Source organism: Bicyclus anynana, chromosome 14 (genome assembly GCF_947172395.1).
Source record: "Bicyclus anynana chromosome 14, ilBicAnyn1.1, whole genome shotgun sequence".
Lineage (NCBI taxonomy): Eukaryota > Metazoa > Arthropoda > Insecta > Lepidoptera > Nymphalidae > Bicyclus > Bicyclus anynana.
This window is the reverse complement of record NC_069096.1, coordinates 8,997,606-9,024,394: the sequence shown is the minus strand read 5'-3', so window position 1 is coordinate 9,024,394 and position 26,789 is coordinate 8,997,606. Positions and strand designations below refer to the sequence as shown.

General features: G+C 36.9%; 2 protein-coding genes across 2 annotated transcripts; both read right to left on the bottom strand.

The window, feature by feature from the left end:
* Positions 1–52: 52 nt before the first annotated feature.
* Positions 53–23,512, bottom strand: LOC112052185 (uncharacterized). The gene is made up of 15 exons (XM_052885541.1): positions 23,504–23,512; positions 22,604–22,745; positions 16,096–16,386; positions 15,047–15,169; positions 14,808–14,956; positions 14,641–14,673; positions 12,965–13,052; positions 12,552–12,704; positions 11,689–11,839; positions 9,771–9,987; positions 6,237–6,296; positions 5,533–5,659; positions 4,364–4,503; positions 1,589–1,704; positions 53–321 (listed from the first exon to the last, which is right to left on the bottom strand). Exons 1-15 carry the CDS (start codon positions 23,510–23,512, stop codon positions 213–215), a joined length of 1,908 nt encoding a protein of 635 aa, XP_052741501.1. The 3' UTR covers positions 53–212.
* Positions 23,513–24,683: 1,171 nt separating this feature from the next.
* Positions 24,684–25,784, bottom strand: LOC112052174 (putative tRNA (cytidine(32)/guanosine(34)-2'-O)-methyltransferase). Its single transcript, XM_024091152.2, has one exon. It carries the CDS (start codon positions 25,645–25,647, stop codon positions 24,769–24,771), a length of 879 nt encoding a protein of 292 aa, XP_023946920.1. The 5' UTR covers positions 25,648–25,784; the 3' UTR covers positions 24,684–24,768.
* Positions 25,785–26,789: the final 1,005 nt, after the last annotated feature.

Sequence of the window (26,789 nt, the reverse complement as noted above, 5' to 3'; positions counted from 1 at the left end):
CATTTCAGACATTAACTTTACAAAGAAATCAACATTTTAACATACAAAATAAACAAACAGCCTTACACCAACACTACCTACACAATATAGTTCGTGTGCTTTAGCATGGTGCGGGTGACAGTTCGTTACGGTACGTTAATATAATCACGATAACAGTACGTATTGTGAACGTCATAAAGAAACTGTCACGCGCACACAGTATAGATTGATTTCTATAAAGGACATGTTTTAGCTCCATATTTCGGAGTAACTTCCGAGCTATATGGGTTGACGAGGCAGATGTCTTTCATACGTCCTGGCATGTAGGTAAAGAATACGTCCCTGAAAATATATTGTTACAATAATTTATAATATTATAGTCCCGTACATCACTATAGCCCACGAACAAAATATTTATTAATTACCATATTGCGTAGTCTATCGAACCATGGTATTAGAGTCAATACATGGCGTTTTCCTTTCACGCCATCTTCCACACTTCTAGGCATACAAAATGTATGCCCCATAAAAATTGTCGTATTCTAGATTTTAAATATCTTTCCATAAATATTCCGTAATACTCGACTTTTAAGGTATACTCGTAAACTGAAGTCCGAAAGATGGAAGGAAAACGCCCTTTCATCGTGGTTACATACGAATTCGAGAAGGTACACAAACGTATGGTATGATCATGAATAAATACTTTGATCATGGGCCCACGAACCATTAATGATTTTAAAATTAAAAACTCTCAGTATGATATTGCAGCAACTACTGCAAAACTTTATTATGTATCTGTTATAGGCGTATATAGCGGCTAGGCCGGCCGTGCCCACCCTAGCATGGACCTTTGCCTACCCTAGAATTCTGGGCTACCGATATTGGATTCTATTATGGTACTAATAATGGACTTGAAGTCGGGGGTCAGGCCCACCCTAGGAAATAATCCTAGATACGCCAGTGGTACCTGTTAATAGTGTTGGCAAGGTTTTCTAACTTACAATCAGACATTTTGTGTGTGTATGAAGGAATAAAAGATGCCATTTTCATTTCAGTCCATTTCGTGGAAAGTATTAGCATTGCCTGTAGTGCTGCAAATGCCAAATAATCACGTGCCGCGGCAATCACTTGCCATCAGATGATATTCGTGTGCTAACTATTTAAACGCTAAAAAAGGGAACTGTCCATTTTTAGTATACAGATTAAAAACTGGACTGACGAAGTCGCAGAATTCGCTGGATGCAGGAGGCTCAGATTCGTGATGTTTGGAAGTCCCTATGTCCTGCAGTGGACGTCCATCGGCTGAAATGATGATGATGATGAGAACAGCGAGACGCCGTGAAAAATGGCATCCTTTTGTTGTCAACGTCCAGTCAACCCGCACGAAACGTTTGGCGTCAACGTTACTAATGAGAACTGCTAAAATATGGAATTCCCTTCCGGCGTCTGTGTTTCCTGACACGTATAATTTGTGCACCTTCAAGGCAAGAGTGAATAGGCATCTTCTAGGGAAGCGCGCTTCATCTTAGACCTCATCATTGCTTTCCATCAGGTTTGATTTTGGTCAAGCGTAAGCCTACATAAAAAAAAACGATTAATAACAACTTACAAAAACGATTCAGGACTACGGTATGCGTCGTATTTTGTGGTTGGCCACCATAATCTGGTCTGTTTTAATTGCATTATACTGTTTCTTGTGACGAAATCGTTTAATAGGATGTGGAACTGAAATAATTGTACCTACTTAGTTTAATACAATATTTTATATTCATCATCCCGCGACTGTTTGGAAATCTATGTCAACTTTCAACCCCAATCCCCCCCTTTTATTTTCGCGGCAAAAATTATCCTATAACCATTATATACGGTCACAGAATATACGGACAGACACCCAGGCAATAAAAGTATCTTCAGTATTTTATGCCTTTACCTCTTGTAATAAAAGGACGCACAATCATGTAGAAAATTTCACTTAAAAACTGGGCAAGTTTGCTTTGACAGTTTTAGAATTATTGGTAAAGAAAATTATATCTAAAAGCCTTTAAATATAGCCAATATTCAAAAAATTTGACAAATGACGAAGAAATAAAAGGTCGGTGGAAGGAATACTTTAAAAAGTTGATGAACGAAGAGAATGACTGGAATCGCGAATTAGAGAATGTATCAATGAATGTGGCAGTGGTAAAAGAGGTGAGTATAGATGAAGTAAAAATGGCAGTGCAAAGTATGAAAAGTGGTAAAGCGGTAGGGCCTGACAGTATACCAGTCGAAGCTTGGAAGTGCCTGAAAGTGGATGGATGGAAATGGCTGACTTTATTTTTCAATAAGTAGTTGCACGAAGAGTCAATCCCGGAAGAGTGGTCCAGCAGTTCGTTGGTGCCCATATTTAAAAATAAGGGTGATGTCCAGAATTGCAACAACTATCGAGGAATAAAGCTCATGTCACATACTATGAAGATTTGGGAGAAAGTGATAGATAAGAGAATAAGAGAGGAGAGTGAGGTTACTCTAAATCAGTTTGGGTTTATGCCAGGACGGGGTACAACTGATGCTATTTTCGCTTTGCGTCAACTGTGTGAGAAATACAGGAATGCACAAAAGAATCTCCACATGGTGTTTGTTGACTTAGAGAAAGCGTATGACAGAGTACCCCGTGAGGTTGTATGGTGGGCTATGAAGGTGAAGAAAATACCTGGGAAGTATGTTAGAATAGTGAAAGAAATGTATAGAGATGCATGCACGAGCATACGGTCAGAAGCTGGTGTTACTGACAAGTTTCAAGTGGAGGTGGGCTTACACCAAGGATCGGCTTTAAGCCCCTATTTGTTTCTCCTAGTAATGGATGCTCTGACATCAGACATACAGGAAGAAGCACCTTGGTGTATGCTGTTCGCCGATGATATTGTACTTGTCGGAGAAAACGCATCTGAGGTACAGAGCAGACTGGGAAAATGGCAGGAGAAATTGGAAAGTGTTGGTCTACGAATCAGTCAAACGAAAACTGAATACTTATTCTTGGACTTTGGCGGTACATCTCAATCTTCCAAAATTGCCTTAAATGATGTAACCCTACCAGCTTGCTCCGATTTTCGGTACCTCGGGTCCCTTTTTCAAAACGATGGCAATGTGGACCGAGATGTAAAAAGTAGAATGAATGCGGGATGGATGAAATGGCGACAGGTCTCAGGTGTACTATGTGACCCGCGAATGCCTCTTAGACTTAAGGGTAAAATATACAAAACGGTTGTAAGACCTGTCGTGCTGTATGGATCAGAATGTTGGGCGGTAAAAGGGATGGATAGTAAACGAATGCATGTGAACGAAATGCGTATGTTGAGATGGATGTGTGGTGTGACAAGAATAGATAAAATAAGGAATGAGTATATAAGAGGAAGTCTGAAGGTGGCGCCAGTGACAGAAAAATTGAGGAGTAGAAGGTTAGCTTGGTATGGACATGTAATGCGTAGAGAGGAAAGTCATATTACTAGAAAAATGTTGAATGTGCAAGTGGAAGGTCATAAGAGGAGAGGAAGGCCAAAGAAGAGATGGTTGGATTGTGTGAAAGAGGACATGTGTGTAAAAGGAGTGGATGATGAGTTGACGAGTAATAGAAACGAATGGAAAAGATTGACATATTTTTCCGACCCCACTTAAGTGGGATAAGGGTAAGGAGATGATGATTCAAAAAAATCCTAAATTCAGAGCAAATTCAACCTTATTAAGATTGATTTTAAGGTTGAATTTGCAAATGCGACTACTTGAATTGAGTGCCAAGAAGTTGTGTTTGGCACTCATTGAGTGGGGACGTTTTTTGGTCGCTGATTATGCATCCGCTTTTTAAAAGGAGATCGATGTGCCCTTCCTTCCGGACCCATATTCCATGTACTGTCCGAAATTAATATTGTTTATATTAAAGGGAAATGCCCACCGGCCCATACAACGTCGGCCCAGGGAACCCAGGTATACCCCTGTATAAAAGTATATGGAGATGATAATGTGATGTATAAATAAGGATCTGGTTAAATAATTGGCTTACCAAAAACTATGTTGTTGTTGTAAGCTGGTGTACCAAAACGGCGAATTAACATTACAAGAAAACGAATAAACAAAGCAATCATAAGTCCTCGAAAAATATCGTAATACTAAAATATATGCGTATAGTCAACGATCTTAGATGGTCCTCGTTGTGGACAAATTAAAGATGAATTGAAAACGTTGTAGCAAACTTTATTCGAGTTTACATTAAAGTAATAATTTCATTAGTATAGTAAAACTATCAAGAGTTTTGTAGATATAAATAAGTTCCGGGGAGGTAAGGGTAGGCCTAGGCCGGGGATTTGCATTCCCCTTTGATATGAGTCAACTACCCTATATTGAGTCTTACCAAGTTTTGCACCATACACCTATGGGACCAATTGATATGCTTTATATGTTTAAGTGTGAATGGTATTCTATATGCTCGTGCTGTAAAATCAATTTGTTTCAGGTCTAGCCATCTGCGTTGAGTTTGAAGTAATAATTTAGCTGAAAGGAATTTGATTATTATGGAAACTGGCTATGACAGTTAACGATTAGGAGAATTAAGATGACTAAAAGCGCCATGTCTCACCTGCATACAATTTGGAAATACTGGAACATCTCTTTAGACACCAAAATGCGTCTTGTCTGGACTCTAATATCTATACTAATATTATAGAGTTTGTTTGTTTGATTGAACGCGCTAATCTCAGGAAGGTCCGATTTGGAAAAATCTTTCAGTGTTAGATAGCCCATTTATCGAGCAAGGCTATAGGCTATATATTATCCCCGTATTCCTACGGAAACGGGAACCACGCGAATGAAACCGCGCGGCGTCAGCTAGTTTCCAATATTTACGTACGCAGCTGAAACATTGACTATCAAATGCATAGTGCAACATCGTGCAGGAAAAGTGAATGTGTGACAGGGTTCATGACCCTCAGTAATAAGTAGGAAAATATATGATCATGATCAAACGTGTTCATACAAACTGCAACTATAGAATTGATCATATTATATTTTTGACAGAGGGGTAACTAGCGAGGCAAGTTCTATACGAGTAGAAGGTAATTGGTCTGAGTTGCAAGTTATAAGTTTACAAGTTAGCCCTTGACTACAATCTCACCTGATGATGATGATGCATCTAAGATGGAAGCGGGCTAACTTGTTAGGAGGAGGATGAAAAGCCTACCCCTTTCGGTTTCTACACGACATCGTACCGGAACGCTAAATCGCTTGGCGGTTTACTACAACTAGCCACGGCCGAAGGCTCCCACCAGCCAGACCTGGACCAATTAAGAAAACCTCAATCGGTCCAGCCGGGGATCGAACCCAGGACCTCCGTCTTGTAGGTATATCCATCGCGCACACCACTGTGCCACGGAGGCCGTCAAAACTAGTCCTTTATTTAATGTACCGAGTGTCCTAATCAATTAGCGTATTCTTAGCTCAACCACAGAAAACATAGCCTATTATGTAAAAACTTCATTGCATAGGTAGGCAGGTACTCGTAGTTAAGAATATAATATAACTAACCAGTATCTTTCTGAGTTAATTTACCCTTTATTCGTTGTCTAACCCATTCCTGCAGATTCGCTAATAAATTTGCTTGGGGCAAATGTGGTATTAAAAGTGGCGTATTAGATAACTCCGCTAAAAATGCCTGTAAGTAATATTGAAAAAAATATTAAAACTTAAGATAAGTACTTAGAAATACAATGCTAGCCACTCTTCATCCAATAAGTCGACGTGCCTGCAGCGTTAACGGCCGGACATCCGATAAAACTGATCGTGTGGTGGTCGCGATCTGCATGTCAACATCGCACCAACACGCACTTTAAGCGGTTAGGGTGGCCATAAAATAGACTAGGACTGAGGAGGTATTGAAACATAAAAGAAAGTGATAACAGTAATCTAAATTGTTTTATTCATTAATATTATACGAGTACCTATATTAATACAAAGTGCAACAAAATCAGTTGATTTTACTGTGCACTAGTATTGGGTACTGTATCTTATATTTAACTAGCGGATGCCCACGACTTCGTCCGCCCTTAGACCTCCTACTTCGACCATATCGAAAAATCCGTTGTTAGCTGATTTCCACTAACTGTAAACTACCTCCCTGCCACATTTTATATTTGTACGTCAAGCGGTTTTTAGTATTTTGTGATGTGACCTATCGCTTTTATTAGTCTTCGTGTCGAAGAGTATAAACTAGGTGAGTGCAAGAATATTACCGCCAGCAAATCTTTTAATTTTAAACCCGCAGGCGATATCGTAGGCATTGAAGGCTGAGGCTGTAACAAAAAATGTCTTAATATCATACAAATTAATTCAGTTTTTAATTAATATTAAAACTAATTTTAAAATTAACTGGTTAACATTTCTATAGAATTTTCATTTCAAAACTAAATACAACAATACTTTATTGATATATAGAAAAGAAGCGTCTCTATAGTCCACAACTTTAGGCTTTTTACACAACAATATCACTACTCAAAAAGGTTCTTTTAGGCGACACTTTTCGTTTCGATTCACATACATTTTATTTTTAATAATAAGCTTTACGGCTCTGGGTTCTAACCCTTTTGAGCCCGGATTCACATACAATTAATTAATTATCTTGGACTAATTATAGAAGGACCTGCCTCGCAAGACGTTACCTCTCTGTCAATCAATCAACGATCTAACGCGTGTATACTTATATCGTATCGATGTTTCATTGTTGTAATCGTTTTCGTCGACTGAAAAAACTCCCTAATCATTCCGGTTTGTGTAGTAAGTAGTTCAATGGCATGAAAAATGGTCAACAACTTCTAATTCACTAAAAGATGACGTGACGTTCGATTTCAGTTTCACCTGATGGTAAGCGATGATGCAATCTAAGATTTTTTTTTTTATTGTTTACAAGTTAGCCCTTGACTACAATCTCACCTGATGGTAAGTGATGACGTAGTCTTAGATGGAAGCGGGCTAACTTGTAAGGAGGAGGATGAAAATCCACACCCCTTTCGGTTACGGCATCGTACCGGAACGCTAAATCGCTCGGCGGTACGTCTTTGCCGGTAGGGTGGTAACTAGCCACGGCCGAAGCCTTCCACCAGCCAGACCTGGTCCAATTAAGAAAACCTCAATCAGCCCAGTCGGGAATCCAACCCAGGACCTCCTTCTTGTAAATCCACCGCGCATACCACTGCGCCACGGAGGTCATCAAAAACATAATTATAATAAATAATAAATTTGTAATAAAAACAATATCTAAAAGAAAAATAGATACTATTCTTCTAACGAACGAACAAACAGCAAAACATCGATCCATTAATTTAATATTCTGTGTACAGATTATATTATTCTTGTTAAATATTTTATTATTTATTTTTGTTAAATATTATCGATGACAGAGTTTACCTCGTACCCTTCAAAAAACGACAGACAATTTTGTTGCTGCATTTGGGTGCGATCCATTTCCATTTCTAATTCCTCTATGTTAAATATATAGAGTTTGCACAAAAACAATACAAACGACATAAAAAGAACCCAAGCAGACATGAGTCACAAACCATTATGAAAAATAAAGATATTGAGTTTTATGGGTATTAAATGTGCATTTATAAAATTAAATTATAACTTTAATTATTTTATAAATGTCGTATTTTCATATCAAAAGAAGAAAGAAGTTGTAATTAAAACGATGATTTCTTTTATTTTAATGTGAATTTAACCTTTCATTTATTGCAGAATTACCATATACTATGATAATTTTTTTGATTTTGTATTAATAAGTGAAAGAAGATTTGACATTTGACAGTTCACACTTCACAGCACAGAACACTACTTTATTTGCTGTCTATGACTAATACTCCTACCTATATATCAGTATTCGTTAATAATTCGTTAACTAAATCCAGTCTGTCGTGCGTATTTTCTTCCCTTGTAATTTTTGTTATTTCGTTTTGTTCTCGTTTCGTTGTTATTGTTAATTATAGTTTATTTGTTGTTTGTTTACTGTTTACCCGACTGCAAGAAGGGTTATGTTTTTCGCGCGTATCTTGTATGTATGTATGTAATATTCTTTATTACCTCATATCATCCAAACCGTTGAACGGATTTACGTAATTCAGATAACGTTAGATTTGTTTTAATAACCCAAGTGTTCTTAGATAGGTGAAATTAGAAAAAAAAAACCAACAAGACGACTGTGAGACGCTATAGAATCGGGGTGAAGTTTTTTTTTTGTGAATATTGCAACATGCGAATCAAATTCAAGGGATTTTTGTGAGAATTTCAAAATAGTATATCATGGCCATGTTAAAAAAACTACAATTAGGAAAACGTTATTTATTAATTCTAATATTAATTAAGTCTATACATAATACGCGAGGCGGACGACTATACGGTGCGAGGTTTATGAAGTGTAGTTATAAAACACCTAAAATAGACTAAAAGAAATATATTGATTATAAAAATCGGACAAGTGCGAGTCGGATTCGGCCACCGAGGGTTGCGTAGATTTTTTGAATATTTACTTAATTTCGGTTGGACTTAGGTATACATTATCGTACTTTGTAACAAACGTAACCAATAAATCCGAAATTCACCATCTATCGTAACTAAAAAGTGTGAAATAAATTAATTAATTAAACAAATATAAAAACCCGGCATAAATGATATAAAAATTGATCAAACTAAAGTCGGGACCTAATAAAAAATGTAGACGAAAATCATTCAATTCAATATAATAGGTCCCGACTGTTTTCTAATTGTTTTCTACACTTCTGCACTGAGCTTTTTTTTCTTTTCAGTTTTTTTATCATTTATGCAGTCGGGTTTTTTATCAGTTTAATTAATTAATTTTATTTAGTTTAGTACGAAAATTAGTGAACCGGAGCCTGGTACTAGCCGGAGCAGTTATTCCGCGTTGCTATTGTTTCCGTCACCAAAAAAGAAACGTACGAATCAATCACCCTTATCGTCCTCCGAGAAAACCGTTTTGATTAATGTGTTTAAATATGTCGAGGAAACCTTATGCTTGCTTCTACATAATAAAGAAACAAAACTATAAGAGTTCTTTATTGCCTACGGAACCCTTAATATAAGTGAAGCATTATCTGTTTGATAAATAACAGGATATATTATATAGGAATATAGAATTAAAAAAATATTTGTTTATCACAGGAAGTTTTATTTCATGATAATATTCGTAAATAATGATAAAATGTTGAGCACCCCTGAGTCAGCTGTTTTTGTTTGTTTACATAGTTTAAAATACCTACTCAATTTGACTATAGATCACGTAGCGCCCGGGTGCAATCATCACCCTAACGCCCTCTAGCACCTATTAGATCAGAGTTAGAGTTCAAAAAAGTAGGATTTTTTGTAACATTCGTTTTTGTTTTTGTTTTTGACAACGACAGTTTTTGTTTGGGAAGACAGTTGCAAGTTAGTAACCCCCACCGTAATTACACGGGTAAAATGAATTTTATGGATGGAAAACAAATACAAAAATAACGGAATACAACTTTGCTCATTTAAAAAATGTTCAATTTGAATTCGAAATAGTAGTGCTCGGCGCCCCTGGGATCGCGGCGCCCGGATGCAACGCACCCCCTGCACCATAGGTAGAGACGCCTCTGAGTCAACATTAATTAATTATTTATTAGGCTTATTAGCTGCCTCGTACTAGAACTAATAGTATCTACTAATATTTTACACATCTTTGGGTGATCATTACTTTTTCGCAGGTTTGAAGATCAAAGTGAAATGAAAATTACCGTGGGCTCAGTAGACATTAAACATTCTCTAACGGTATCCTTAATGAAATCCTCCATTGGATCTAACTGGTATATCTTGGCGTAATCAACCCAAAAGGGGCTGTGTTTGCTTGGTGGATAGAAATATTTCGCTTCTGGTTTCCCAACGTGATGCAAATCATACAGATGACCGCATTTGCATCGTGACTTTTTTAAATAGTCCATTACTGAATTTTCCCTAGAATAAAATTGTCAGTTAGAAATAATTGGAAACATACCGTAACGTTTACATGAAACTTAATGTGGTTTACTATCGATTTCATTAGTTCTAAATCTAAGGATATATTTATAAGTTATTAAGACTTAAAGATTAAGATCTATTGAATAAGAATATATTCCAATCTCTATTGTATAACTCTACTTGGTAGATATGCAGTAGATAGCTTCGAGAAAGAGGTCAACCGTCGAATCCTGCTCGGCTGGGCAGCGTTCTGGAAACTCCTAGTCATCTGTACGTCCAAAATTTCTCAGTTCCTGAAGACGAAAATCTTCGCACTGTGCAGTGATGCCAGTAATGACGGATCTTATACTTATAGGTCTCATAACAAGGCTCAGTTAGTCAGTGGATGATGGAGCTATGGTTGGAGCTTCTGTGCGCAATCGAATCAAAAATTAGGAGATTTGCAGACGAACCATACGTGTAGTCAATGACATAAGTCAGTGAGTCGCGAAGCTACAGTGGCAATGGGCAGGGCACATGGTTCAAAGACGGTGGTGTTCCAAGGTGCTGGAATGGCGACCCCACACCGCAAAGCACCCGAGTCCAAAGTTGGACCGAGGACATTAAGTGGGTTGCAGGGAGCTGCTGGGTACTGGCGACTCGAGACTGTGGAATTTGGAACTCCATGCAAGAGGCTTATGTCCAGCTGTGGACGTCTATCAGCTGTTGTTAATGATGATGTTGTTGCTAATGATGATGATGATAGGTACATTATTATATGAAATACTAGCGGATGCCCGCGACTTCGTCCGCGTGAAACTCGATGTAAACTTTCAACCCTACCCTACCCTTACCCTATCCTTACCCTACCCCTACCCTACCCCTACCCTACCCCTACCCTACCCCTACCCTACCCCTACCCTACCCCTACCCTACCCTACCCCTACCCTACCCCTACCCTACCCTTACCCTACCCCTACCCTACCCCTACCCTACCCCTACCCTACCCCTACCCTACCCCTACGCTACCCCTACCCTACCCTACCCCTACCCTACCTCTACCCTACCTCTACCCTACTCCTACCCTACCCTACCCCTACCCTACCCCTACCCTACCCTACCCCTACCCTACAACTACCCTATCCCTACCCCGTTTTCTAATTATTATTAATATGAACTTTATACAATAACAATAAAGCTCAAATTGACTACGTTTTAGTTACAAATCATTTGTATGGGAAAAAGAAAAGGGCTATTTTAGGGTTTTTGGCAAAAAATTAAAGTTTATAATTAACAAATAAAAAATAGGGGTTGATCGTAGAGGGGTGAAAAATTGAAAGTATTATGAGATTCTTTATTGTAAGTCATCAAAAAATAAAAAAAAATTTTACCAAAAAAATTATAGTTTTTAATTAACAAATAAAATATAAGGGTTGATCGTAGAGGGGTGAAAATTTAGGTTTGTATGTATTTTTGTATGCTGTGTCATAAAAAAATAAAAACAAAAAATTTTGCCTAAAAAATAAAAAAAAAAATTTAGGGGTGGACTACCCTTAACATTTAGGGGGATGAAAAATAGATGTTGGCCGATTCTCCACCCTGGCCGACAATCACGCTAAGGATCACAAAAATCGGTCGAGCCGTTTCGGAGGAGTTCAAGTTCGAACACCGCGACACGAGAATTTTATATATTAGATAAATAATCAGTTATTCGATTACCATTTAGTTACACAGTCACATTTTGCATCACATATATCACTGACAGCTCGTGGAAATTTCCAATGACCAATAGTTATGTTTATGGTTTCCCCATTGAATAAAGCAATTCCACCATTGATTGGTACATAGCCAGTTCCGAGAACAGCAACGTCTAAAAAGTAAAAGTTATCACAGTAATATTATAGAAAATTTATGTGTGTGTTTGTTACTCCTTCATGCCTGAATTGAATTAACACAACCCTGAATTAAGACAAACTACTTTTAATCTCGGAAAAATCCATGGATTTCGCAAACGGAGTCGCGAGCGTCCACGAGTAACAAAATAAATTTTAAGCAAATATGTAACTTTACTTTGGTACAACGTTTGACTTTAGGCCATTGCAAGTTATTCACAAAGGACGACTAGCACGCCATTACCACGCCTAAACTTAATATTTTTGGGCTCTTGCTCCTATTCCTTTTTCCTATAAGAGCCGTCAACTCTGCTGGCCTATTTACTCATTTTGGTCTTTAATATCAACCTATTAAAATAAACATTAATCGTTGACTGCAACTACTGTTGTCTGGACGTCATTGAGGTAAATAGCCGGATAAAAATATATATATTGGAAATTATTGAAAAATAACTGTATGCGGCATAAACAACCCTATATTTTATTTGCACCAGCGACAAGGACTTGCAGTCTTTGAGCATTTTGATATTACAACTTGATACCTCTGTGTGTTCCTTAGAAAAGGGTCTTGACAGATGAACAACGAAGTAATTCATTGCACATTGAATAATAATATGGAGCACTGGAGCAATTTATGGATTCCATTTTTTACTGTTGAGGTACGTAGTCCTAAAAATAATAGGTACGTACTGCTTAAAAGATATTGAGGTTGATTGTTAACATATGATACTCCAGCCACTTGATATTGAACGTGGTTATAAGGTGCTTTAAACTTGGGTTTGGCTTTCTTTTTTATCATTTTCAGTTTATTTGCGTAAGCCACGCTTTTGGCGTTTGTATTACCTGAAAATTAAAGTTCATCAAGGAAATTATATAGTAATAGATTACAGATTTTAGATAGATTATATACGAACCTAATCCGAATAAGTGAAGATAATCATAATTGGAAACGTAGGTAATTAGGTACTCTTGCATTTATAGATTCAATTACCTAATGATAACTGTTAATCCATAACAGCAGACAAAAAGTGCAGTTGTTCTTTGTGTAGAAATGTTAACCAATAATGCATTATAAGAAAGTTTTCTAAAAAGTAGGTACTAACGAAGTGTACTAGGTGGTTCCCAAAATTTATAATTACAAACTCGTTCTGCCTGTTGTTCTTTTTTGTTTCTGTCTTTACGCTTTTCGAGCTGCAAGGTTAAATCAAGGTTAAAGAAGTTATGAAATTTGGTTGATTCCTCTCGTACAAGGTGAAGGTCTTGAGTTAATTTTTTTTAAAGAACATTTGTTATCTTTTAGTGATTCAGCCAACCAAGTAATTTCACCTCGAAATTTGAGATACAAAGTAGAATATTTGTATTAACTTTTGAATCCAAAGTTATCTACATTCTTGATAATAAACACAAATAGCGAAAGCACCATCTATACTTATAATAAAACTGGTCAAATTCTATACATTATATAATCAATATAGAAGCTAAAAAAATTTTTTTTCGATTTTTTGTCTGTCTGTCTGTCCGTGTTTTTTTGTTATTCGGGCATCACGCTAAAACTACTGAATGAATTCAAATAAAACTTTTGCTCGGTTTGAGACCATAATATGGAGAAGGTTATAGGATACTTTTTTTGCGAAAATAAAATAAGAAGGGGGTGAAATAGGGGTTGAAAGTTTGTATGAAAACTCCTTCATTTTTAGAGTTACAGTTTTAAAAATTTGTTCATAAATCATAAAAAAATACGAAATATAATGTGATTCAAAAAATTTTGCCATTCAACTCCTGAAGTGGTGTAATAGGACTTGAAAGTTTACATTGATTTCCACGCGGACGAAGTCGCGGGCGTCCGCTAGTACGAAATATTTGCAAAAAAGTCGATTTTTTTATTTTGTCCTCCAGTTTTGATACGCAGACACCCCACAAGTTTTTATATAACTCGTGTGCATTAACTAGACATCATCATCTCTATCAAACACAACCAAAAAAACACGAAGATAGTTGACTGGTATATAAGTATCACCCTCAGAATACAGAAAACTCCAGGTATGGTCGCGCATAGGACAATAATACCGTTGAAATTACTCTTTTTTGGTTTAATTCATGAACAAGCGATTTGTCACTCTGTATGACATGTTGTATGATGTGTTATAAAGTTACAATTTTGGGACACAATGCGTGCTTTATAATGACCGGTGAACATAGCTTCGGGTGTTCTAAGATATTACCAACATTCCCCATTCCCCTCCAATTAGTTGGAAAAGATTGTGTTGGGAATGGTTACGACAATAGTCCAGCGGGTTAAGGAACGAACTATGACCTCTTGGTGAATCCGGATACTTCAACGTGGAGCTATTGTGGCTTCATTTCTCAGAGAGACACGGCGGAAAACTCGTATAGAGTTTGGCGCAAGCGACAAGATCGCAGCCGGATGAGTACCTCCGGGCGATAATTACAGATATTATTTTGTCTAGTGGAGATAAATTTTCGAGTAGGAAAGCCCTATGTTCCCAGTGCGACTTTATGACGTTAAGAAAACCAAAGGTGGGCATGTTTTGCCGGGCGCCTATGAGGCGTTGACTGTAAAACATGACATGACTGACACAACAAAACAAAACCCTGGGTCAGTTATTATCAGGCAACAAGAAGGACAGTTTTAGTTGGTAAGAGTACGACATATCTAACAACCTAACCTCCTCACCTCCCCGCGACGAGAAGGCATCCATGAAGATTCCATAACCTATGCCTATACGCAAAAAAAGATTAGGTGGGTTAATTTACTTACAAATTTAAGGTCCTTGCAAAGTCTCTCGTAGCTCTGAAAAATAAACATGACTATTAGTTACCGCTATCTACCACGTCTCAGGTCAGTTTTTGGCAAGACATAGATGTTGTTTTTCCTAAACATTGATTAAAAAATAAATTGTTAAATAGGTATAATACGATACTCACCGCAATACTACGAAGTCTAACTTTATATCCAAGAGGTTTAGGCTTATCAGAAATTTTTTTCTTACTTGAGTGGGTGCAGTAGCATGGTACGTAACATTTTTGTAAATATTCACCATAGCGAATATTCGGCTGTGTATTTTTTCGGACTTCTGAAATCATAAAATTTCAAAATCATTAAAATTCAAAAAAAATATATATAAAATAATTATAAAAATAAAATTATAAGAAAAAGAAAATACTTTTCTCATGAACTTCGGTTGGTGAGGGCGATGTATGAGTCAACTTGTCAAGTTCGTCGATGCATTCAGATAAATCCACGAACACTAAACTTGACATTAAAATCATGGCATTCATGTCGTATACTGAAAATATTAATTAAGAAATAACATTAATTCATGGTACCAGGCCATGGTAAGCACTTATTGACTACTAGCTGACGCCGCGCGGTTTTACCCGCGTGGTTTCCGTTCCTCGATAAATTGGCTACCTATGTAACACTAAAAGAATTTTTCAAATCGGACCAGTAGATAGTTTCTGAGATTAGCGCGTTCAAACAAACAAACTTCAGCTTTATAATATTATAGTATACATTCAGAATACGAATAGGTAGCCTATATGGCTTTGGATTTCTTAATTTAATGTGTTGTGCACATTGAACTCTTATAATAAAAGGACGCACAATCATGTAGAAAATTTCAGTTAAAAGCTGGCCAATTTTACTTAACGTAAATTCAACTTTAAGGATTGAGTTTAAGGTTGAATTTACAAATGATTGAATTGAGTGCTAAGAAGTTGTGTTTGGCACTCATTGAGTGGGGACGTTTTTTGGTCGCTGATTGTGCATCCACTTTGTAATAGGAGATCGATGTTTGTGCTAGTAGTTATTGTTATAATTGTTATTGCTAGTAAACTGTTATATTTTATTATTAACTATAATAATTATATCTAATATTAGATACTGGATAATACATATTAGATACTGGATGACGCTTGTGACTTTGTCTGAGTGAATAACACCTTCTTTTAAAATTGCTTACGTTTTTATGAACATACACTAATATAAATAATAATAGGTACCTAAAGATTAATATCATATTTATAAAAATACCTTCGCTAATAAAGCATTATCACAGTAGATATTTAAAATATAGATAGGTTATGCTATCGCAGACTTTTTTTAGAATTTAAAGGGGGACAATGTTATATATATTTTTTTGCATAACCTCAAAAGGAACACACTCCGAAGAGCACTAGGTACAATTATGAAAAAATTGGCAGATTTACTAACTAGGTCGCATTTCACTTGGAGATTTTTTATAGTACGCCGTATAAAGGTTCCATATGAATACGCCGGGATCCTCAACAGATTCATTCATAGCCGTCATTAATATTTTCCTGGGGATCTTTAAAGTTACTCCAAGATCAGATAAGGATTTACGAATTCTGGACGGTATATCTTCAAGCAAGTCTTGGTGAATATTTGATTTTAGACCATTAAGAACTTCTCTCTGGGTGCTAGATAATTCACAATACCAAGGTGGTCCAACTTCGCGATTTAATCTTTTAAATTTTCGTTTTTCTATAAAAGAAAAAAAAGATATTAGCGCTAACCAGCGCCGGACCGAGGTAAATTTTAGAATGGAGCGAGATCCAATTATGGCGCCTTTAATGTTTGCTCCTAACATTATATACTAGGGACGTTTGAAAAGTTCGTAGCCTAATTTATATCGGAATGTCATACATTTTTAACCGACTTCAAAAAAAGGAGGAGGTTTCTCAATTCGACCGTTCGATTTCGATTCGATTCAAGCCGTTTAAATCATAAAGATTTTAACTGGATTTTCAGATACGGCTTTTATTAACACAGCACTAACTTGGTACCGCCTTCAAACTGATCAGAAGGTAGCACATACGATGTTCTGTTTCGCTTTTAATTTAATGGAAACTTTTTTATGATTTTAAGGTCGGTTGTTCTTTTTTATTATTTTTTTTTTAATTACCCTCATGTTAAAGCTACATTATTTAATGTATAGCTATATTAATATAATAAAATATGCATTCATTTGCATTCGTTACGTTCCCCACGCGATCCCGTCAAACAAATCGTGACTAGGTACTCGTATTTTTTAACATGAAAAAAAATCGAGTATCTTAATCTTAATAATAAACTTAATCACTGCAATGAAGAACTTGAAGAAGAAAGGTTTAGCAAAAAAAAAAATCATTTATGAAGTCATGTTAAAAACTGAAGGTGAATTAGGGCCTTCGTATATATCGTGAACTTTATTCGGCCTTTGGCCGGTGTAGAATAAAGTTCGCGCGTTTTTTGCGCTTGGGTAAAATGCCCAGCCATAGCCACAGTCGAAAGCCCTATTACAAATCCCCGGCCGAAGGCCGGGTGCGGAATAAAGTTCGCGGCCGAAGGCCGCGCGTTTTTTGCGCTTGGGTAAAATGCCCAGCCATAGCCACAGTCGAAAGCCCTATTACAAACCCCCGGACGAAGGCCGGTCCAGAATAAAGTTCGCGCGTTTTTTGCCATAGTATATCCGATCTTAATGAAAGCCTATATGTTGCCCTGGACTATGCTTAATCTATTTGTGAAAACCGCATCAAAATCCGTTCAGTAGAACCAGAGAATAGCGCGAACATACAGACAGAAGGACAGACAGACAGACAGACAAGAAAATTAAAAAAAATGTTGACTTTTAGGAAGATAGCTGACACTATTGGCATCTCAACAGAAGGCAAACACCACATAATCGCCTTGGCTTCTTTGAGTTGAACAAATACGCGATCGACTGACGAATTTTCGCAACTGCTTGGAGTTGTTTGAGGCAGATACTTGTGACCATGGTTAAAACCTGAGTATATTACTTTTCTCCAGAAACAAAAGTACAGTCTAAAAAGTGGACACGACCAATGTTCCAAAAAGTCAGAAGCGGTTTTGCGTGTTGGAAAAGTAATGGCCTTAGTTTTTTGAGATTCGCGGGATGTAATTACGGTGGATTACTAAAAAAGGCGTAAATATAAACTCTGCTTGATAGTGAAATCTGCTGCGATGTTTCAGAGGACAAATTAAAAAAAAATGGCCATAGTCATTGAGGAGAAAAGTTTTGTTTCATCAGGATAATTTGCCAGTTTAACAAACGTGTGAAACGTTTGTTAAAAGCATAGCAGAAATTCATCAGTATAATTTAGAATTCTTACCTTACCACCATATTCATATGATCTAGTCTCGTCTCCATCAGATTTTTATCTATTTCCGAAGCTAGAAAAAGCACTTATCGAGTTCAAAATTTTTATAAAAGTGGTCTATGCATTTTCTAAGAGTTTAAAGAAAAAAAAATAGCTGGTATAGAAATGTTTCCAGGCCAACAAAATAAGTGTATTGAGCTCGAAATAAAGTTGAAAAATAAATTAACTAAAAAATTATAGCTTTGTAGTTTCCTGGTTTAGTTAGGCTACGAACTTATGGAACGCGAAGATTTTGACCATACTCAGACCAATTGAAAATCAGGCACAATACCGTCTCTCGATCACGTAGTGCCCGGGTGCAATCATCACCCTAGCGCCCCCTAGTACCTATAGAACCCGCGCGGCGAGTGGCGCTTGGGCGCCCCTAAGATCGCGGCACCCGGGTGTAACGCACCCCATGCACTACAGGTAAAGACTCTAGCTCACGTAGCGCCCGGGTGCAATTATCACCGTAGCGCCCCCTAGTACCTATAGAACCCGCGCGGCGAGTGGCGCTTGGGCGCCCCTGAGATCGCGACACCCGGGTGTAACGCACCCCCTGCACTATAGGTAAAGACTCTCTAGCTCACGTAGCGCCCGGGTGCAATCATCACCCTAGCGCCCTCTATTACCTGTATATACCCGGGTTAAAATCAACGCACTCCCTGCACCATAGGTAAAGAAAGACGCCTCTATTAGAAGTAAATTCGCGCACGTCGGGTTCATCTCTTCGCTTTAAATATAGACGATCTAAAAGAAATAAATTTTTTTTCGATCTTGTCTTTACCATTTCGGCGCCCCCTAGGATTTGGAGCCTGGAGCAAACGCTCCGTTCGCCGTATGGACGGTCCGGCCCTGGCGCTAACTAATAAAAGTCACTACTGTAATAATATACCTATTATACTAAAATTACAGTCAAAGTTACAGTTTGAATGTTTGTCACCTAATCACTTAAAAACGGTTGATGCAATCTGACATGAAAATTACCCATCCCATCCACGTCCACTGCAGGACATAGGCCTTTTGTAGGGACTTCCAAACATCACGATACTGATACCACCTGCATCCAGCGAATCCTTACGACTCGCTTGATGTCGTCAGTCCACCTGGTGGGGGGTCGGCCAACACTGCGCTTACTAGTGCGGGGTAGCCATTCCAGCATTTTGGGACCCCAACGTCCATCGGCTCTTCGAACTACGTGCCCTGCCCATTGCCACTTCAGCTTCGCAACTCGTTGAGCTATATCGGTAACTTTGGTTCTTCTGCGGATTTCCTCATTTCTGATTCGATCACGCAGAGATACTCCTAACATAGCTCGTTCCATCGCCCGCTGTATGACTCTGTCCACATGTAGCTACAATAAAGCCAACCTCGATGTGCAATGTTTATCGCAATATGTTTATTGAAATCGATGAAAATTATTTGATCTAAGTATACCTACCAATAGTTTTTAGTCTTTGTGACTTGTGGCTAGCCACTCACTATCAAGTAAGCTCACATGCCTGCAGCGCTAACGGCTTGACAGCCAATAAAGTGATCCTGGTCCTGTGTAACTTACTGGATCGATTTAACAGTTATCGGACAGATTTAAAATAATAATTATTTTTATTATATTAATTAATTAATTAAATGAAATTATAAAGAGGTAAAGTTTGTAAGTTTGTCACATTTTTTAAATGGGGTAATCTTCGGAACTACTGGTCCGATTTTAAAAATTCTTTCACCAGTAGAATGCTACATTATCGGGGAGTGCTATAGGCTATATTTTATATTGGTATCATATATATTAGCCGAGTTATCACAGTTTTTGTCATACAGGTCGGACCGAAAATCCTCTTAGGCAGACTTATTCGCATGCGCTGCCTTAACCATTGTGTAAAATTGAAATTAATGTATGGAGGCTTTATGTATCTTTAAAAGTTCTACAAAAAAGTCCGCGACACCATATACCTATCTTCTATACATTAGCAGATATAGTACCTTTTGTGTTTTAAAAATTATTAATTTTATATACTTAGGTTTGCGTCATTATTTATGCTACTTAACTTAAATCCTTATCAAAATAAATTATTTAATAATCACAAGGATGTTATGGAGATAAGATTTGCCCTTTATAGTATGTTAATTAGTTAAATAGTTTCGGAGATAATACAAAATTTCTAAAAGGCGGAATGCCGCTTATGTTTAAGCGCCGATCGCCAAATTAAGTTGAACCTTCCTCTATAGGTTTCTACGTATTTTATAGGGATCAGCATTTTTTGTTACTAAACTCTATGTAGGCGTTTTATCCATTTACCAATAGATGGCGTTGAGCAAAAACACCATATTTTTGTACGGCGCTAGGGAGATTTATGCCGACTACATGATGATCGAAATTGATTGTTCATACATTGGTGTTGGTGGTGAATAATTTACTTAGATTTTGGCAAGTCGATGTTAATTGTTAATAATTATGTTCTACTTCTAGGTACGTACCACGTGGCACGTAGGTAGTTAAAGTTAGCTAGGTACTGTTTGTCTGACTCTGTCTATTTACGTATTTGCTTTTTAGATTTAGAAATAGAGATTAGAGACATAACATACTTTAAAGTTTAAGTTTTAATTTATAGTTTAGAATTTAGATACGTCGTACTTTCTTTGTTTAGGTTCAGGACCAGGTTCAGGTAATCAGGTTTAAACTTTAAATTCAAATAAATAATTTGTAATTTTATTTTATTCGTTTCGTTTCGACTTTCGACTTTCGTCATACGTATTTCGTGTAATTAGTTATTATTTCGTTTTATGGTATTATTTCGATTGTTGTGTATATAAATTAATTAAAACTTAGTAAGTGTAATTATAGTGTTTTGTGTTAACTTAATTTTGTAAAAGATATACATACGTAGTCTATACTAATATTATAAAGAGGTAAAGTTTGTAAGTTTGTCACATTTTTTAAATGGGGTAATCTTCGGAACTACTGGTCCGATTTTAAAAATTCTTTCACCAGTAGAATGCTACATTACCGGGGAGTGCTATAGGTTATATTTTATATTGGTATCATATATATTAGCCGAGTTATCACAGTTATTGTCATACAGGTCGGACTGAAAATCCTCTTATACAGACTTATTCGCATGCGCTGCCTTAACTATTGTGTAAAATTGAAATTAATATATGGAGACTTTATATATCTTTAAAAGTTCTACAAAAAAGTCCGCGATACCATATATCTATCTTCTATATATTAGCTGATATATAGAAGAAAAAAGGCCTTTTGTGTTATAAAAATTATTAATTTTATATACTTAGGTTTACGTCATTATTTATACAACTAAACTTTAATCCTTATTAAAATAAATTATTTAATAATCACAAGGGTATTATGGAGATAAGATTTGCCCTTTACAGTATGTTAATTACTTAAATAGTTTCGGAGATAATACAAAATTTCTAAAAGACGCAGAAATTCCACTATATGACGCCCGGCGCTTTCATTTACGTAGTTCCCGTTCCCGTGTGAATTTGGGGATCAAACATAGCCTTGGACACTCGCAAATAACGTAGCTTTCTATTGGTAAAACAATTTTCCAAATCGGTCCAGAAGATCCAGAGATTACCTCCTACAACCACACGAACTTTACCTCTTTATATTATTAGCATAGAAGTCTCTATTTCTCTTGGTCATACCACCACTCTCGAAGGACTGGACCGATTTTGCTAAGGGTAGGAGTAAGATAGAGAAGTTACAGGGTAGGTTAGGGTACGGGTAGGGAAGCGTAGGGGTAGTGTAGGGGTAGGGTAGGTTTAGGGCCGGGTTTAGGGTAGTGGTAGGGTCGGGGTAGAGGTAGGGTAGTGGTAGGGTAGAGGTACGGGTAGGATAGGGAAGTGGCAGGGTAGGGGTAGGATAGGCGTGAGATAGGGGTACGGGTGGGACAGGGGTAGGAAAGGGATAGGGTACGGGGAGGGTACGGGTAGGATTGGGGTAGGGTATAGGTAAGGTAGGGGTAGGGTAGGGGTAGGGTTGGGGCAGTGGTAGGGTTGGGGTAGTGATAGGGTAGGGGTAGGGTAGGTTAGGTTAGGTTAGGGGGTAGTAGTAAAATTGACATCGAATTTTACGCAGACGAAGTCGCGGGCGTCCGCTAGTATTAAATAAAAAAACAATGTATTGCTCTACTGGGACCGAACAATTATCACTGACAGGTGCATTGTTGCCAATAGACCCGTTACAGTGCTAGTCGATAGGTCAGTAATAGTTGATATTACTGTTCCTAAAAAGGAAAAAGTATCAAAATACTTAGACCTCACGAGATTAGGTACAGCCACACAATCAAAGAAGAACAACGAACTTATTATATTATAGCACGCTACTGGTATTTGTAAAATTTCAAAGCTTTAAGATTCTTTACACTTTCTTTATAATGGATATACACCATTAATCAGTGAATAAATAAATAGTTTACCACATCATCTTAAATCACTAAGTATATCAACATACAAACCTCATCAGCGACACAAGCTAGCTACCTATTGTTGTATTTGAGTGTGTACTTCACTTTTTTACTACCTACGTAAAAACTTACCTTCGCAATAGAAAAAATATTTTAATTCCTTCAAATACCGAAGCCACTGGCCGACTTTCTCATTATAAGGCTTCTTATCAATGTTTTCCCTCATTTCCCTTTCTAAATAAACCCATACTGGCTCTTTAGAGTCGTATATTTTCTGCAACACAAAAACACTTTAGACAAAAACGTATTTGATGGCATCCGTGGCGCATTGGTATGCGCGGTGGATTTACAAGGCGGAGGTCCTGGGTTCGACCCGCGGCTGGCTAGTTACCAGTTTGCCGGTACGATGTCGGGTAGAAACCGAAAGGGGTGAGGATTTTCATCCTCCTCGTAAAAAGTTAGCCCGCTAACATCTTAGAATGCATCATGACTTACCATCAGGTGAGATTGTAGTCAAGGGCTTTAAGTAAAAAAAAAAATATAGGTATAGGTAGAGTGTTGGTTTATGAAGCGAATGCTACTCCTATCTAAATAAAGTATTTCTGAAGTAATAACTTCATATAGGAGGGTAAACCACTTCGTAACGTAACACGTTACACGTAACGACGCCACTCTGTCTGGCTTTCCTTTCTCTCACACATACGGCAGCAGGTTCAAGTTATCCCTTCTATTGATCGTCCCGAAACGCACACGTTTTTTCAAGTCACCATCTTTATCGTAGGTAGGTATGGTCTACCAATTACCTAAACACATAGGTTTACCTATCTACCCACATTTATGTAAAAAATTATAAAGTGGAAAGATTTAATTGTTTGTTTCTATTGATTATGTTCCGAAACCACTGGACCGATTTGAAAAATTCTTTCACAACTTGAATTCTACATATCCCTGAAGAACATAGGCTATAGTTTAGTCCCCGTATTCCTCCGGGAACGGGAACTACGTTGGTGAATCCACGGGCCGTTTGCTTACAAGCAGCATCTCATAACCATATAACTATTAGCATTATTAACGACATACCTCGTGAAAGAAAAACATAATTATAGTCGACCGAGAGCGGCTAGTTGAAACTTAAAGGATCCATCTCTCTCTTGTCGCTACCCAACGAAAGAGAGAGCGATATTTTCGATTCCGTCGCTATTGGTCGACATTTATCTTTCTCTCGTCTCAGATAAGTCGTGGTGCGCATCTTAGGCCTGAGAATAATTTAGGCTACTTTACTATGTTCCTGTAAGTTTAAGTAGGCAAAAGGTACTTGCTTTTTTTGAAAGAAAATATTGTAAAGATGGTAATTTGTAGTTTCCCATTTTGAAAAACACCAGAAAATTTATTTATTATCTAATAATAATTAAACATGAATTTTGAAAAATTTATTACACCACTGAAAATTTTGTCAATTTTCAATTATGGCCAAATTATGGCATAGAGATTAAAGAATAGCAAAAAGTCAAGTTTTTAGTCTTTTTTTAGTGTAAACAACCAGTTTTAATAGATTAGAGCATACTTAATTAAATAAAAAGTACCTACTCTGTGTACTCTTACAATTTCGAATTTTATATGAAAGTGAGGCCACCTAACACAGATTAAGAATAAGAAAGAAATGAAGAAGGCCGATAGAGCGCACGGAATACGTGTCGTAGCCGCTCCAAATACAAAATTCAAAAAACGAAATACAAATACATTCTCGAGTCAGTACGACACGAAGCGTAGGATCAGTAACTGTCAATATTATTATTCAAGAAAAATGGCGTAATTATGTAAAACACATAATGAACTTTGATTAATAATATATTTTGTAGTAAAGATATAGTACAAATACCCATTAAAATCTTGTGAATTATTTTTACATGCCAACACAATCACACAACATGCACAACGCAGACAATAGTACATTAAAGCAACTGAAAGTAATCTTGCATTTATTTTTGAGACACCCAGAGAGAGGAACTCAGTTTACAGTTCCAAGATTAATCTTGGTAGAAAAGCAAGAGTGGGCAAGAGAGCAACCGGTTGTCAACAGCAGAAATTAATGGATGACATAAGAGAATGGTGGTCTCAACTAAGCAGAATACCAATGACAAAAGCTCATCACGTACTGACTGTTAAACTTCTGGGGATAGCACTTAAATGATGATTCATTCATAGACACAAGCACAATGTAGGAATGTTTTATTGCCAAGAAAAATTAATGACATAGACATAAATAAAATAAAATAATAACAAAGTGTACAAATTTTTTAATGAGGTTTAATATTCATAGATTTAGTTTTTTCTAATATTTCTTTATACGGAGGATCAATAGGGTTTTGTATGGGTTCTTTATACTCATATGAACTTTGTCCTTCCAATAATAATGAATATGAAGTGTCCGAGTCATAAGCACTTAGGTCTCCACAGGCATTGAATGGTACTATTACTCTATTTGGTCCAGTGAGCTGATTAAAGTCACAATATTTGTGATCTAAGAGAGGGTTTACCATAGTAGGTTCATATCCCTCAGGTGGTTTATAATCCTGACATATTACAAAGGCTTCAATACTGGAATTCCTTGAACTTCTCGGTTTTGACACTGTAACATTCGCAAAAAACAGCTTAAGCTGAGAATACAGCAGTGTAACATCTTTCCCTCTGAATATTTTAGCTACAAAGACACCACCCAACTTCAATACATGTGTAGTTATGTTCAAAGCAGCAAGTAGAAGTTGCGACTGTACATATTCATCAATATCATGAAGTCCTGTGACGTCTGGAGCTCCGTCGCACACCACTAGATCAGCTTTCAAACCTTCGAACTCTTTAATAATTTCGTTTGCTGTGGATACTTTTGTAATATCACCTTGTATTTGTTTAACTCCTGGCAGCGATGCCATGGCCTGTAAATCTACCGCTACTATTTTGACTTCATCCTCGTTCTTCGTGTTCTGCCTCAGTTTTTTCGTCAGAACTTGGCTCCAGCTGCCCGGCGCAGCGCAAAGATCCACTGCACGCAGTACACCATTGAAGATATCATACTCATCGTTGATCTGCAGTAGTTTAAAAGCACTTCTTGCTCTCCAACCCTCTTCTTTTGCTAGTCTGTAATAAATATCCCGCTTGTCCTTGGAAGTTTTGCCCATAATGTGTAACTGTGTTAATTTAAAATTTTAATTTGTTCTATCGTCCTATATCGATTTAATTTACTAATATAATCAATATTCGAATTCACGTTGTTTCAGCATGCATTGTATTCACAATTTCACATGTCAATTGTCATATTCCTGTCAGATTATTCCTCTTACCTCTTTGTCATGTGTCATTTGTGATTTGTCAACTGTCAAGTGTCAATTGCAAAGAACTAATAGACGAAACGAAATAAGGTCACGTGATCTGAAGCAAAAAATTCTTAAAAAATAAAAATGTCGCCGTAACCGCCCACCTTTAATAGGCAGATAGTAGTAGAAATAAAATAAATAAATAAAATTCTAAAAACGAATACTTTCTCGAGCATTTTAAAAACAACGTAGGTGAGAATGAGACAAACATATTTTTTGTCATGGTTCATATTTTCATCGCAATTGCATACCTAAAAATTATATAGACAACTTAGGGCCGTTCCTCTCCTCCTTACTCTTTCTTCATTTTCTAGTCTATAGTGATTTGTGTTCTTCATTGGTCGTGACACTGACACGTGTGATTGTGTTGTGTGTGTCAAAGATTACAATGTATTATTGGAAATAGATAGGCTACTCTAACTTTTTTCGGAACGCTTGTGATAGCGCCATCTAGTGAGTAGCTACAGTATTTTTAGTATAGTATCCATTATGTTATAAAAATAATAATGCATATTTTTTGTAAATAAGAGATTTTTAATTTTGTAATAGTTGAAGAAACTAATTGAGAAAAAAAATAAAAAAATAAAATAAAGACAAAAAGTTTTCCATTGTCCGGGCTCGAACTCAGGATTATTTAATCGTATCTTTGTTATGCACCACTAGGCCAAATGACTTTAAGGAATATCGATGAAATTAATGTACGGTTACTGTCTTTCTTTAATAATCCCTTTGCTTTAGAAATACAAACACATTCTTCCTATTGCACGTCAAAATTAAAAGGATAAATAATTCTTTTTTTTTTGTTTTTTTTCATACTTACACGGTTTAAATCTCTAAAAACATTATAATACATACACACCATAAGTAATTGAATTTACTATCCTGGAATCTTAAATCTAGGATGTAGATGGCGCTGATTCATAAAGATTTCACGTTCTTCTAAGTTC

Coding starts and splice junctions, on each gene's coding strand:
- LOC112052185 (XM_052885541.1), bottom strand. Junction 12,705..12,964: donor GGAACCACCTAGTACACTTC/GTTAGTACCTAC, acceptor TTTAATTTTCAG/GTAATACAAACGCCAAAAGC. Junction 9,988..11,688: donor TGTGACTGTGTAACTAAATG/GTAATCGAATAA, acceptor ATTTTATTCTAG/GGAAAATTCAGTAATGGACT.
- LOC112052174 (XM_024091152.2), bottom strand. CDS start 25,647: ATGGGCAAAACTTCCAAGGACAAGCGGGATATTTATTACAGACTAGCA.